The 16,320-nt window shown below is 34.8% G+C and overlaps 1 protein-coding gene across 1 annotated transcript; it reads right to left on the minus strand.

Annotated features, from left to right (window-relative positions):
- Positions 1-939: 939 nt before the first annotated feature.
- LOC110792947 (uncharacterized) lies at positions 940-14,544 on the minus strand. Its single transcript, XM_021997767.2, has 14 exons — positions 14,197-14,544; positions 13,970-14,104; positions 13,061-13,190; positions 11,515-11,579; positions 9,766-9,825; positions 7,684-7,887; positions 6,957-7,085; positions 4,945-5,619; positions 4,556-4,748; positions 4,247-4,440; positions 3,080-3,184; positions 2,788-2,915; positions 1,664-1,942; positions 940-1,540 (listed from the first exon to the last, which is right to left on the minus strand). The coding sequence occupies exons 1-14, from the start codon at positions 14,398-14,400 to the stop codon at positions 1,276-1,278; spliced, it is 2,766 nt and encodes a 921-aa protein (XP_021853459.2). The 5' UTR covers positions 14,401-14,544; the 3' UTR covers positions 940-1,275.
- Positions 14,545-16,320: the final 1,776 nt, after the last annotated feature.

Consider the following 16,320-nt stretch of genomic DNA (forward strand, 5'->3'; position numbering starts at 1 on the left):
AACTACACCCCACCCCCACCCACTAAAATGACATGGTTCCCACTTGTTTTACTTATTAAAATATCTACCCAACCCCACTTGTTTTATTAATTTATTTCATTAGATTCTTTTCTTAATACTCGTGCCCGAACAAGTGTATCTCTTAAATAAATACGGAGGGAGTATAAATTAATATTTTTCTTCTACAATACTCCCTCAATATTTTAAAAAGAGATACATTCTCTTTAAACGGTTGTATTTTAAAAATAGATGCACTTTCCTTTTTTGACATGTTTTGATCTCCACTTTCAATATATTAATATTTCTCTCTTTCTTGTGGTCCATACACTTACTCACATCATCTTTTTACTATAATAAATAATTTACCCATTACCTCACTTTCATCTTATTTTAATAAATTCAACACACTCTCCTAAAACTGTGTGCCGGTCAAAGTGTATCTGTTTCTAAAATACAGAGGGAGTATCTATCTTTTTGTAATAAATGGGGCATATATGTTGTTGAGATGTTGAAAAAAAAAAAAAAAGTGCTTTTAATGTTTGACCCATCTCTCATCATTTGACAATTGATGACCTGCACGACAACCCCCGTCGTCGGCAACTCAATTTGGTTAATTTCTTTCTTATTTTTTAAAGTGATGCATGAGATCCAATGTATGCCCTTTTCTGTGCTTATTTTATGGTTCCACAATTAACGAGTTAATTAAGGATTAATCAATTAGTTGATTATTGACCAGATTCTACTTTTTATTTTCAAAACCTTAGTTGATTTATCAGTCATATCTTACTTGAAGTGAAAGTGAAGTAATTTTTTTCACCCTAATCTTGGAGCAAAATAGTTTGAATTTCCTACTTGTTGAAATGAAATAGCATATTTTTGTTCACAGTTTTAATCCCTAGTACGGATGGCCAAGAACTAAGAAAATAGATCAAGAAAAACTAAAGAAAATCTTAAATTACATCTTTTTTACATTACCACCAAAAAAGAATTGCAAAACCCAGAAATTGCACAACCCAAAAAAAACAGGTACAAAAACAAAAGAAATGCCAATTTTGATTCTATAATTTGATAGAAAAGATTACAAAAATGCATTGTGCAGGCCTAAACTAAAAACAGGAGGAACCAATATGCAACATACCCGATTTGAATAACTTTTAGACAATCGAGTTTTTGGAGCATAGCCATGGCAATAGTACCTTGAGGATGGATGACCAACACTTAAAAGCTAGAAGTGATTGCCCAACAAAGTAGCTTATTGACAGTTGAAGAGAGGTTTTACCGTCTTCTCTTACGACCCTTTCCAAGCTGCCCAGACTTGAAATTATGTTCTTGTTCTTGTAGAAAAGCTCTCGCCTTACCATAAGTCTCTGCTCTCTCTTCGTCCACTCGTTGCTTCTCTTTTTCCTTAACTGCTTGGAGAAAGTGGTTATCTTTCCTCAACTCACTAACAGCTCCCCGTGCTTCTTTTCTTAAGAGTTTCTTCATCTTCCTATTCTCAGCTCGAATACGATCAGGGTCATAATCTCTACCCTTTATGAAACTGCAAAACAAACAAAATGTTTCTTACAAAATGCTTATTACATAAAAAAGCGGAAAATATCTTTCATAATTATAATGCTGATAAAGAAACCAAGAGTGAGTAAGAAAGAAAAGGCATTATTACTTCTCTTCAAACTTGGGATTTAGTAATTTAATGGGAACAGGCTTCTGTTTCCGCATCTCAAGTGGTTGTCGGTGTTCATCATATTCATCGGCTTTCTTTTTTATGAGCTCAACTACATCTCTTATTTTCTCTTGTAAAGGATTAGGCATGTTTTTTTGATCTGCAACTTCAATCATCAATGCTTTTATAGGCGAAAATATTTCAGGGAAAGCTTTAAGTTCTCCGTAGATGTTTACAAATCCCCTAAGGGTCTCCACCACTGATACCAGCACGCTGGCCCTGCATTTTATCACACACACACTGTTAACTACAAACATCGAAACCAAGAATACACTCGTATTTAAAGGAAAATTTACACAATTATACATCAAAAGCAAGCTAACTGTTCCACAGAAGAATACGCGTATAAAGATGAGGTCCGCCGTAACGCAGTCATTAAGTTACATTCCAAACCATTTATCTAGAGAGCCGACATTTCATCTAAATGACCAAAGTGCCTACAACTTCCCTTACCTCTCCTCTCAACCCCAACATTTTTCACAGATCCGGACTGGTACTTAAATCACAATTCTTTGTTTAGCTATCTCTATCTCTGGTAGATAATCTCGCTAAATCCATCATACATTCTACTAGTAGTACTAGACTTCTCTCCACTATCCGACTTTGTTGCATGAGTCAGAGAGTATGTATGAGGGGAACTAGACTTATTTACACAGTTCCACCAGTTGCAAATAACATTTTGAATGCCTGAAAAACTATTTCATACATGTAACCTACATCCAGGACGGTTCTCTGCAGGTGAAGCAAATGGAGTTCAGCCTGTACTGAGTAAAGTAAAAAAAATATATATTGGAAATTCACCAAGTCACAACAGAGAAGAAACTTGTTGCTTGTGAAACCCAGCCAAAAAACGACCAGAGAGGATGTAATAGCGTAGTTATGTACAATTAATAGCTTTCCAGACAACGCTGAATATTGGAACAATTTTGTTCAGTTGCATGATCTGGACCCAAATGAAGTGTCAAAAGTGTCCATACCCATGCCGGAGTATCGAGGATTTGACACGGGTACTTGAGTGAACTGAAGTGGGAGTAAGATAGATCATATTTATCAGCTAGACTGACCTGAAATCATGACTGTTGAAAAAGGAGGAATCTTTAGGCAAGTTCATTATCTTGAGGAAGTCCAGAGGCTTAATGTCCTCTATACTCTCTCCTATCCACAACAGAGGCTTATGGTCCTGTGTACGCATCTGAATAAAAAACAGCAGAAAATGTCAGCTCAATCCAAGGTAACAATCATGACCAACACAATGAAAAGACACATTTCAACAATTAACATAATAACAGGCAATTAACCATGTGCTACAGCTACTAAGTGCACTGTTAATTTAAGAGCAGTAGCAAACACTTTAACCTGAGAGTCCTTCGGGCATCGTGGATCTTTAACTGTAGCTGCAAGTAGTAAATCCTTGAGAAACGTTAAAGCTTCGGGACAGAACTTCTTAGAGTTTTTGGTCACCTGCATACAAAAGTCAAGCTATCAACACTAAAAAGCAGTAAAAACTTAGCCACAACTGGTTCCTACTAAAATTAATTAAAAATTGAAAGGAACATGACATATAAGGACATCAAAGATTGTCGATGATCAAGGCATAGTATGAGTTAGCATAAGCCAAACACATAGAATTTTTGATGATCTACGTGTACTAGTTTTGTAGTCTCTCTATCCTAGTTGTAATATCAGAGGTGAAGTAGCAATGAGGTTCAGCATTCAACACAGCTAAATTAATGGTCACGGAAAAAGTCTTATCTTGCTCTGACAGTATTAGAATTTGTGCTTTTAAATATTAAAATTGGGTAATACAGATGATAAACAAAAAGTCTTATTTTCCACAACATACTATCAGAAAGGGAAAAAAGAAGTAGATCTCCTTGTCAAAAGCCAGAGCGTTCCTCCCATTTTGTCTTTGAACATCTAAACAGGATCATTCCAATACCAATGCACAACACCCATCAAATATGTAAGAAATAGCTCCTTAGAATATTCAGATCGACCGGGGATAGCCAACAACAGCAAAACGTCCACAGGGAAACATGAATGTGCATACACTTCCAGGTTCTAGGTATACCACACAGGTACACAAAAACACCGTTGAAAACGTTTATGGGTATGTCTTTGGCATGCGATATCAAATTTGTTACATGACCAAATGTTAACAAGGATAAACTAGATTTTAAGACCAGTAAGAACTTCCTTCATAGATATTCTGTTGAACATATAGCAAATTTAAAAAATAAAATAAAAATTAGGCTGTAATCTGTTATCTTATCAATCAATAAATAAATACAATTAACTCCAACTGTTACAGTTGCTTTCATATAATTTGAGACAGTTCCGTATTTGGCCCCATGACACAAGTTATATGAAACAAATAAACATTTTATAATTGTAAACTCATTACTCGTCATATAGACATAATACTGTCCACATACCCCGAGAGAGTACCTGCAACCCGATGAACGGTAAAAGAACACATAAAGTACGCTACATTGCATTTGTGTTGGGATGAATATAACGTACCAAAAGAACTATGGAGCATAAGAAAGACCCAATTGCAGCATCACGGACAGACAGAACAGGGCAACGCATCAGATACTCACACATTAACAAAGAAGCTGGTGTCATGACAACATGACGGAAATCGGAGCATGGAAATATCATGGACCAAAGTCTCAACAGAAGCAAGGTCTTCATGGAAGGCCAGCAGCTGTTTCCTGTATACATTCAAACAAAAAGGAACATGGCAAATTCATTAGTGTTTTCAAGACAACAAATAAGATAAATTGAGAAACAAACTCAGAAACTAGAAACAGGTCTGTGGTTCGAAACCTGGGTCTTTGATATCCCCAGAAAATTTTGTACGAGTCCGCTGTATACGTTCACGAGCACAAATTGCTGAAAAAAATGGAATTTCTGAGCTCATCTCCATCAATGGTTTTACCAGCAAGTTCAATAACTGAAAGTTTAACGGAACTTTGTTTGGTATTGTAGCAAAATACTGCAGAAGGAGACCATAGAACACCTGAAAAGAAACAGCGGGACCGTCACCTCAAGTGAACATCCTATAGAAACAAGGCAATTCACAATAAATAGATGTTCAGACATTGGACTATATTTCCATATCCATCCCTTTTGGATTCAACAACTATGATATTTAAAGCAGAACTAGACCACTAACAAGCTGAATGGCTTAAACGAAAAATCTAAGATATTCTTACTTGCATTTTCTTCCGATTTTCGGCAGCAAGAGGTATAGCATTGCATATGCGGATTCTCCTGATTGCTTCGATTATATCTTCATTAGAGTGATCTTGAAACAGTGCGTGTAATTCCTCCATAGTTCCTGGAGCATTAATTTTGAAAGGAAGTTCTTGTTTTAGACTTGAACGCTGTGCCATACCTAAATCCAGCAGTGCAGTTTTCTTTTTCACCTTTCTGACAGGATTGGCAAGCCTCTCATTCTTTTTGTCCTCCATCTCACTATGCGTTTTATTATCTTCTTCTCCCCCCTCTTCATCTGATTTATCCTCCTCGTCGAGCAGATCTGTACCAATAACTTCATCGTCACTCAGTTCCCAGTCCTTCAAAGTTTCTGCCTTTCCATTATCCTTCTCATCTTCTGTCCCTCCCTCATCATCTTCACTCTCTTCTGAATCATCAGAATTCCTACTATCTTCATCCTCATCCTCAGTATCCTCTGTATCATTCCTTTCTAGAATTTCATCAACCCACCCCTTTTTATTCAATGACTTGTCATCAACAGTGAACGAGTCACCCAGGTCATCACCAGAAACATGACTATGCTTGTTAGCAAATGGCTTGCCATCACTCTCAGAATCATCATCCTCTTCACTGGCATCATCAGTAGCACGCATCCTATCCTGCCGCTCTTGCTAAAAGTATAGAAAAAATTAAGTTAGAATAGAAAATCTTCATACAAGTATTCATCACATAATATCATCAGTCATTAGCAACAAAATTGAGAAATCTTCATTTCTACAGATCCTTATTAAAGATTTCATATCATTCCTCTAAAGTGCAGACTGCAGAACCTTGGAATTAAAATTATTGGCTATGAGACTTATGATACAGAAAGAAGAATCTAAATATTTAACGCTACATGTTCACCGAAAAGTAAATAAGTTCCACATCAAAGCTTCTCTCGTACAATATTCCATGGCTAGACAAATAACTTCCAGCCAAATATAAAAAATATATTAAAAAAAAGGAGAAAATTTTATCAATAGCAAACTGCAATCCCAAACATAGAAAAATAATTAAAATAAATAAAATCAAAAAATAAGATACTTATGCCACACTGTAAGTTTTGATGACAACTAAATTACAGTTTGTTGATTTAATGTTGTTCGCACCCATTTGGATCTTCAGTGCCCCCTTAACAATTGATAACTACAACTAGTGGGTAAATAGAACGGTAGTTTGGGGATAAATTTTCTCCTGGCAATAAGAGTGTTTCCTATGGAGTAACATGTACTCTATCCGTCCCAAAATGTTCTTTACGTTTGGTATTTTGCACGCGTTTAACGTATAAAAAAAAAAAAAAAAAATTTAATGCAAATCATTCCATCATTAATCCTTGTTTTCATTTTTTCCAAAATCTGTGTGCTTTTCCATTATTGGTTCAAACAATCTTATTGGTTGTTGGAATGGATTTAACTTTTGAACCAATAATGGAAAAGCACACAGATTGCTATCTTAAAGAAGCACAAATTATACTCCAACATAATGTGAACAAAATTAATACATAGAAAGTTTGACCAAGTAAAAATAAGAATTGGCACAAAAAACAACAGAATAATAAGGGTATAGTTGTCAATTTATATCAGTTCATAAAAGGAAAGATCCCTCGATGTAAAGAACAGTTTGGGACACCCAAAATGGAATACATAAAGAACATTTTGGGACGGAAGGAGTAATTTTTTTAGTAGGATGAAAATAGTGAGAAATGACCGAACAAAGAGTATAAAAATCTACAACTTCCAGACATGGTAATTAATGCATTTCATATGAAACCGGCCTATAAATTACCCATTTACCGACTGATATTGTAAAGCAAAGTCACAACAAAGAAAGCAATAATAGTCCCTCTCCCCTTGTTCCACTTCGGAATTTGTGACTCAAATTGTTTTGTGTCGCAACTTCCAATATTAACAAAATATTTGATGAGACAGAGGGAGTGCTAAATTGTAGCTACTAAATGAAAACGTACCTCAAGTCGCTCTAGCCGTTCTTTCTCCTCCTCGGCAATCTCCTCCGCAGTCTTTGTCCTATCTGATGGACGAGCACGCATCTCAAATGCCATTTCGCTAACCAATTTTTCATAAGTATCAGGCTCATCCTACAGAAGACATAGATTACATGTTTCAGTTAGCTGAAAATCTGAAAACGAGATAAAGACCAAATGGTCTCATGTTCTCCTTCTCAAGAAGTATTTTTGAGGGGAAGGTAAAAACCAAAATATCATTTCAAATCAAAGATCACATATACCCTGAGTCTCTGCAATCCATAAGTGCCTCACAAGGACAAACATTTCCAGAAAAAATATTCAATGGGATTTTTTTATTAAAAAAAACTAATCAGAACAGCAATTGGGGAATTCATGGCTTCAAGACTAGCCATATTTAGTGTCATCATAAGCAAAGCAGGGAAAGATTGCCTCCCTCTCTACATCTTTAAACAATACTCTTGTCTAAGATTCATGAAATTCAATTAAAACACTTCTTATTTCCCCAGCTTTTTTGTTTTTCTTTTAAGAGAATCCAGAAAACAACCAGATAAAAAGAATGTCAATGGTACTGCTTCACTAACACAGTCGCCTAATAATTAGATAAATATATTTTCGCAACAGAATTATTATTTAAAAAAAAGGAAGAAAACAAGGAAACAAAACAAGGGGAAAACAAAAGACAATTCAAACAGCAGAACCTAGAAAGTACCTGCTTAGAAACCTTGGAAACTGACATAACCTCTTTCCCTTTGAGCTCTTTTGAAAAGTTCGGATTCACAAGAGCCTTCAAAGCATTCATCTTGTTTGGTTGAGTAAGAGACGATAAAGCATTTGAGTGAACTAAAGACTCAAAATCTTTGTCCAATTGTTCAACCAGCTTCTCATTTTCTTCTTTTTCCCTCGCTTTTTGTTCCTAGCAGAAAGAACAATATCATGGGATGATTCTTCGTAGGTTGAGAACCAGACAAAAGCTTCAAGTATCTCATAATAACCTCCAAGCTAAAAATAAATTTACATAAATTTAAAAGCAATTGAAACTCAGTTAATTAGGTTTAGGTTATTATCTTTCAGCAAAAACAAATACACATTTTAACATCAAGTCCATCCTGTCATGAATCATCCATGAGTTCTGGTGGAGATCTTTACCTTGGTTTCATTAAAGAATAGAGAAAAATATGGTAAAAGCAACAGTAAATTATTTCTCCTTCACCATGTTTAAACCACAATCGACTTTGGCACATATACACTGACATCCCCATAGTTATTTGTTTGAGAATCTGCTAAGCACCAATATGCGGGGTAGGGGACCTCAGGGAGTAGGACAATAATTAAGCTGTTAGTAGCTTGAAGCAGAAGACAGTAAGTTGGTTAGGGTATAAGCTCTATAAATAGAGCAAACCCAAGAGAGAGAAGTTATGTTGAACATTGTGGAAAATGATTTGTAATCTGTAGTCTGGGAGAGTGCCATTTGTCTCAAAAGATTGGTGAAGCTGTAATTATTAATTACCTAGATTAACATTAATTCGGTCATACATTTGCTTGGTCTTCCCTAATCCTTCTTCTTCCTCTTTTAATCTCTCGTTTCTATCCTTAATCCGTCTGTTCTGGTCACTAATCTAAGTGGATTCCGGTGTCAAAGGTTATGAAATCCAGGATGGCACTGTTTTTTGCATATTGTGAATCTGATAAGACGTATATCAGAAGGTAATCCCACATTTCACCACTCCACTTTAGATGACATGATTTCCATTGTGGAATGTCCATGCTCCAAGTTAAATGATGAAACATAAGGAGATGAACTAACAATAAAAACAATATTCTATTGTCATTCTTGAATTGAAAAAATTATTCTGAAGTAGAAGAAATCCTAAAGTGTTGTTAATTTATCCTTGAAAATATGGGATAAAGGAAGTGTAATCTTTATCAAATCTAGGACTTCAATCCTACTATGTGTCTCTAAAAGTGACCCAGCTCTTTTTTATGCCAACTTAAACAACAAGTGAAAAGTCTCATCATTTAAAGTAAACGATATTTGAATACTTGAGGTGGTAAGCTGGTAAGTAGAAAAATAAAATAGGCGGGAAACAAGATGAGGGACACAGCGATATAGAAGATTACTAATTAACTACTAATCTTATACATCCTCTATTTTTGTAATTAACTACTAGTCACATTTAACTTGTGTAGGCTTGTCCACTCTGCACATTTTTATTCTTTTTTAGTAAGATTCATGAGAAATTCAGCAAAGTCAGATACATATATGTAAGTCTAAAATGCCCCTATATATATCAGTACCCCCATTGCCTCAAAGAGGCTCCCGCAACAAGCGGGGTAAGGGGGGGGGGGTCGGACGTACCCAACCAAATAATGATAAATTATATGGCATCGGACAAACCAGTCATAACCATCGACAAATCAAACACAGTAAAAATAAGGAAAATCTCTGAATCATTCCATGATCCAAAAATCAATCATCTTTCTCTTTAATTATTTTTTATCTAATACTTCCTCCTTTCCATAAAGTTCCTCATGTTTACTATTCATATATATCATGAACAAATTCGCAGAACAACGTCAAATTGTTCAGTTCCGTAATGTTTTTGTATTCCATTGTTGAGCACGAAAGCCTTGTCGGACAGTTTTAAAAGCTTTGACAGTTAATTTAAAAACCACATGAAACAAATGTCACACCTCGAATATAAACAGCATAAAAAAAATTATGGCATCAATAGATGGAAGATAAAACCACCAAGTTCAGCGCATAAAATAAAAACAAAAAAAAAAAACTCACTTTGAAAAATTTGCTTTTCTGAATGATCTCTTCCATCACTTCCTTTTTACTCTTCAGCCTCTGCAATTTAGCCACTCTTATTAGTATTACAATGTGAAAGACTGAAAACTTTGATACGCATAATTCAATTGCTTGAACAATAAAACAAAAAGCACACAAACTATATATTTGATAATGATACATCTAGGACAAAGGCATAATGGATAAGGCAAAGATATGCTGCAATTATTCAATAGAGAGGCAAAGAAGTTACTCGGAGAAAGAAGACTTGCTCGCCTGCGTTGTTGCACTCCTAAGGTTATCATTCACTAGATGGGTAAAACATTCCTTTTAAAGCCTATAAGCCTTTAAGTGATCTAATTTACATGGTCATAACAAGATAAAACCTATAAGCCCATTTATAGAGGGCGTAAAATCACACATAGATGTAAAATATAGGGATACATAAACAAATGCTAAATGACTTTCAAGTCAAAAAAAAAAATTAAAAGTAAAAGCTCCAAGATACAGGCACCAGAGCATTTCTTGCTTCGTCTCTATAACTTTTCCAAAGATGAGAAAATGTAAGCTATGTAAAGAAAATGTGGAGCTAATAAAGTGTTTTTCATAAAGGAACAAACAGTACCCAAAGCTACAACCACCAAACAAACAGATTCGTTTACAATTTTGGAAACAGTTTGCTTATGTAATCCTCTTTCATCTCCTCAGCACATTGCCAAGGATTTGTTTCCTTAATAAATTTTGAAAATAATATTTAAAAAATTACCCTGATGAAAGTATCGTTCAAGACAAATCCATACAACTATACAAGTCCCTTCCCATTACATAAAATAGTCACAGTTTTTTTTGTTGTGGGGGGGGGGGTTCTAGCTCGGTGTATGGAAAAGCACGTGGCACAAGGCCATTGGGTATAGCGCTTTTTTTGTTACAGGCGCACATCACTCAGAAAATTTAAAATTTTACACAATGTGGTAGCAGCAAGACCCCTATCACCTTAGTGCGCAGCTGTTTTATTCGTTCGAGCTTAACATTAAATATGGTCAAGAGGTACATAAAGTTCTGGTCTTTTTTTTTCACACTAAGCAAAGCTAAGAGGGCCTAGTGAACATGGAAAGACTCTATCATGGTATCACCTACATAAAATTTCTCTTCACCTTAGTGCGCAGCTGTTTTATTCGTTCTAGCTTAACATTAAATATGGTCAAGAGGTACATAAAGTTCTGGTCTTTTTTTTTCACACTAAGCAAAGCTAAGAGGGCCTAGTGAACATGGAAAGACTCTATCATGGTATCACCTACATAAAATTTCTCTTCAGAAGAACACAAAAGCCATAGCTTGGTGACTTAGCCTTACACAGAATTCAATTCTTGCACCAAGTAACCAACTAGTGACCTTGACTACTCAACGGTAAACATCCTTGTGGTCTCAATTCTCAATTCCATGTTTCTGAAGGTAACTCTAACCTTACTTCATATCCTTGACTACATTAGCTCAATATTTCTTTTAAGTCACAAGACATGTACCCAACAAGCCCCTGTAATGCATATCCTAATTAATATCTACGCAGAAATCAATGACGTATAATGGCAGCTAAGAGCAGTCTGATGGTATCCATCAATGAGACAATTACAGAAAAAATAATAGCTTCGACGTTAAAAAATAAATTCTTAAACTGCCTCCGTATTCTGGTCCACCAAAATCAAAGTAAATACAATTTACAAGATGGAACTCAATAACCATGCATCTTACATTTTCCTCCTCGGCTATATTTGCATCCACTGATTTCCGCCCATGCCTTAAGATGGAAGAACTGTCTAAAACACCCAAAAATAAGAAGGTTAATAACATATGTCAAAATAGATCCTATAAACTCAAACACATTAAAGTACCACAAAGGAATGAATCAGGGGAACGAAAATAACAACTTTCATCAGTAAAGCAAGTAGAAAAGCTTATACGGAGTATTGCAGTATTCATCTGTAAAAATGACCACAAGTCCACAACCACATGATTGCTGTAAAAAGCCTTTATCACAGATAAGTATAACAAGAAGCAAGCAATCATAAAATAGGAATACAAAAAAAGAGAAATAGCAAAGCAAATAAGAAGCAGCCAACCACTAACCACTAACCACAAAATGAGAATGCAAAAGATAAGAAATTAGCACAGCAAATAATGTTTCACGGAACTATTGAACAATATAATTATCAGCAAATAGACACCAAACAAATTAATTCATCCTCTATCTCAGTATTTAAAAAGGCTCGGCGGCACTAAGGTAATTAGGGTCCTAGAGTTTCGGAGCAAAACATAGGCATGAGGTGTGTGTCTCATCAAAGTGAGGCATGCTTCTTATAATAACGGATCATGCGTGTAAACAAGTGACAGACTGGAACTCTGGTGACATATGCAGCCAATGCGTATAGATGCGCTGCAGCGAGTGCCACACTTCGCCTATCCAAACGCCTCATCACGCCTCACCCAAGCCTTTCTAAGCACTTAGGACGCAACACCTTCGGCTTCAGCTGACCCAATTTTTTCTAACACTTCCTCTCCAGTAGTCCAGTACACTACATTGACTTCATTTCTCTTTAAAAAATCAATACAATCAACTTCCCAGTCTAAGTGACATTTAAAATGGACAAATAATTGAATGTAGCAACATCCCCCTTTCTAATCTTTAAGGCATTAATAAAGCTACCATTTACATCACCACGCTTACTAACAGAGTAACAGTTCAGATAAAACTTGCAAACACAAATACCCTAGTTCAGAGAATCAGAAAGTTCTCCCCTCTCTAGAGATTATCTCTATTCTATTAATCTTGGGTGGTTGGGTCGTAAGTAATCTTCAAGTCTTCAACAACCTCTATAGACATAGCAACTCGATATCTTCAACATCTATATCCATATTCATCCACTAAATACCAAATAACCATTCCCATTCTTATATTGTTGCAAAGCATAAATCAAGTCTTGACTCTTGAGAGCATAAGATGTCCAAATGGAGCAGATCAAATATGCATGTCAGGTATGATAGTATCAAACACTTAATGTTGTCACCACGTTTCGCTCATTATACTAACGTGAAATTCTTCCATCAATGATTGTTATGTGTCATTTTACCCACTATATGGTACTTCGTATATCACAGCTTCTAATACTAGGGAAATCTGCTTCCACATTTACAAGTTCCATTAATACAAAATTCCCAGGAAGGTTCCTAAATTTTGATCAGCAATGATCATAGAATTAATAAACATTAGAAATTAACACTTTCATACTTCCATCCTCACCTTGACCTGCATCCTCGTCACTGCCATGTTCCACTTCGTCATCATAGTCATCCCTTAGTCCATCATAGATATCAAGATCATCCTCCTCTTCATCGGATAAATTATACTTGCTTGTCTTTTTTATTTTCATCTGCAATAGAGATTTGATAGCAAGGGGAAATTATTTAACATAAGCAAAAGAACCAATGGGTTACTCCTCCATTTCTTTTTAATACACACATTTGCATTTTGACAGTATTCACAATCTCTAATTTGACCAATGTTGATAGATTTATAATTTTTATATGTTTGGGAAAATATAGCCACGTTTTCCTGTTGGATTCATCTAAAAATATATTTTCAAGATATCAACTTTTTAAAAATTTACTTATATATAATAATAATTAGAGAAATTAATGGTCATAAGTTCTGCGTTGGCAAGCATGAAAATCGAGTTGTGTAGATTAGAGAAAAGGAGGTAATATTACTTGCAACAAGAAAGGTCAATTTCCCATATTCCACTTGACTTCTTCATAACCTCAACTAAATCTATATGAAAACAGGGACACTCAGAACTAGATACTGTCATTCAAATTCTAAATCTATGCTCCAATCTCATGAGAGTAGTCCGCCATTAGAGCTTAATAGCCTAATGACCTTCATCAAAGACTTAGTGCGTGTTTAGTTGACTATTGATTACCTCCAAATTAACTGTTTCCTTCTCACACCTACTAATCTTTCAACAATCACTCAATCATTGAACATTAACAATCAAACTCCGGAACACAACCCAAACCCCACCTAAAAAACAATATAAGAATCATCTAACAAAAAGTAAAATTACGAATAAAGTCTGAACTTGCATTTTCTTATACACAACATTCTGAGGTTTAACAAATAATCCGAGGTTGGCTCGAGGCTAGCACATACCTGGCGCTCACGCTGGGAACGCAAAATGGCCTTGTCAAATTCACCAAGAGTAGCATTCTGCTCCCCGATACGATTATCCACAAAAACCGAAGCTTTCCCACTTTGCTCATACTCTACCAGCAACGTCTTCTTCCTCTGTAATCTCACCAAATTAAAACAAAGTTAAAATTTTGAGCTATAATTAAAATTCAAAATTCAATTAAACTGAAACAAAAAAGAAGAGTTGCCTTATCGATAGCGCGAGTACGAGCTTGGCCAATACGGCGTTCTTCGCCTTTGCGTTTTTTGCCGATGACGTCGAATTTGCGGCGGGACCAAATTGTCTCGAAAGGGTTATCCTTGGGTGCTGATTTTTGCTTCATGGATACCTTTTTTACACCTGCTTTCTTCGATTTCTTCTTGTTTTTCTTCATTGTTTCGCTCTTCGCCATTGTTGGACGTTGATCCTTACTCAGAGAAGAAGGTTGAGGGAGAATTTTGCAATTGCTTTTTAGGGTTTATTATCAAGGGTTTACGTTAATGGGTACAATCGTCTTTCGAGTTAGTTTTTTCTTCTTTTTGGGGACAAGAATTTGCATTTAAACAAAAACAATACTCCGTATTACAAGTTTTAAATTACCATGTACGGGTTATGGTGTGTTCTCTCAATTTATATACTCCGTAGGACTTATAATTGTCTAAAGTCTAAATTTATTAGAATTTATTTGAATTTTTATAAGATCTTATAAAATTTTATTTAACTTATAGGGTCTTATAAGGTCTATTTATAAAATTTTATTTAACTTATAGGATCTTATAAGGTCTTAATAGACCTTATAAGACCTTAATAGATCTTATAAGGTTATTCGATTGTTACTAAATTTTTAACCATTGGAATATCGATAATAGTTGATTGTAAATATTAATAAAATATAAATTAATAAAGCAATTATTATTATTTAGTTTTTATATTAATAATTATATTTTTATATTATTTAATAATATAATAATATAATAATTATCAAAAATTTATAAAATCCAAGTACGAATTCGACCAATTTGTAAACAAATATTTTTCACTAACTCTTTAATATACATCTTTATACTCTGTAATGTAACTTTATCAAAGAAGAAAAATAGCTCTTTGATACTTCGTACGAGAATTTCACTTGATGCATTGATGTAAAGCAGTAATATTATGATTACGGTTATATTTTTTGAGATCTATAAATTTACACCCATTTTCATATATTTTGACCAAAAAATAAATAACTCCATTTCTCTCTCTGATTTCGTATAGCAGTTATTATTATTCCATTTCAGTTTTCTTATTAATTTTTAAAAATTCAATTGATAATTTATAAGATAATTAGTTATTACGTATAATTAGTATTTACTTGAACATCATTAATTAACATAAGTATATTTTTTTAGTAAACTTAATTATATAACTAATATTAATAATGTAGGTATATAGTTGATAGAGAATGTGGTGGGGAATGATTAAAGAGATAAGTGATGGGAAGAGAAAGAGGGGTGTAAAGAATTTTTTACAAATGGATAGGAGGGGGTGGGTAAAAATCCTAACACGTACTTATAAAGTCTCGTACTTTATTTATTATTCACCCAATAGTGCTTTTCCCATTATGTCCCCATTTTGTGCTTTGTTTTCTATTTTGTCTTATTCTTAATAATAGTTTACATACCATATTACCCTCAGGGTTTGGGTCATCTTGCACTGCCAAGCGCTAGCTACCAGCCACGCTCCTTTCCTCTTCCACATCCCTGGTCAGTTTCCTTCTATCTCCTCACTTCTAAGCTAGGGTTTTGTTCTGCTTCCTCTCTCTCCTCTACTCGATGATTTCTCTCTCCTCACTTTTGGGATTTCTTCATCACTTCCTTTCTCCTTCCCGCAACTCTGCTCTCACAGTCTCACCGCATGTTTGTGTAGGTAAGTTCTTCATTTTTTCTGTTAAAATTTATCATTTTTTCTTAAAGATTCAGATGAATGCAAAATTCCATCAATTAATAAACCGAATCGAAAAAAATGTTTGTGACTTTGTTGCTATTTCACCACAATTATTGTTGTTCATAGCTTTGACGCTTCTGCGTTTCATTGGAGGTTTGTTGTTTGTTTTCGACTTAGTGTTTGTGCCGCATTAAGCACTTCACTAACTCAAGTCAATAGATTGTCCAAAGCAACAAAATCACCCGTTCTAAAACATGAGAAACATGTAATTAAAAGAGATAATGACATAGCAAGTAAACCCCGCAATTGCTATGTCATTATGCTTGCCATTATCTCTTTTAATTACATGTTTTTCTTTTCTTTCCGTGTTTATGCTTCTTTAATAGGGTTCTAAAAATAGATA

This window comes from Spinacia oleracea, chromosome 1, assembly GCF_020520425.1.
Source record: "Spinacia oleracea cultivar Varoflay chromosome 1, BTI_SOV_V1, whole genome shotgun sequence".
Taxonomy (NCBI): domain Eukaryota; kingdom Viridiplantae; phylum Streptophyta; class Magnoliopsida; order Caryophyllales; family Amaranthaceae; genus Spinacia; species Spinacia oleracea.

Excerpts from the sequence above, each read along its gene's own strand:
- LOC110792947 (XM_021997767.2), bottom strand. The coding sequence starts at position 14,400 with ATGGCGAAGAGCGAAACAATGAAGAAAAACAAGAAGAAATCGAAGAAA. Across the intron at positions 9,826-11,514 it reads ATATAGCCGAGGAGGAAAAT|AGGCTGAAGAGTAAAAAGGA; the intron begins GTAAGATGCATG and ends GCTAAATTGCAG. Across the intron at positions 7,086-7,683 it reads TTTCCAAGGTTTCTAAGCAG|GATGAGCCTGATACTTATGA; the intron begins GTACTTTCTAGG and ends TGTCTTCTGTAG.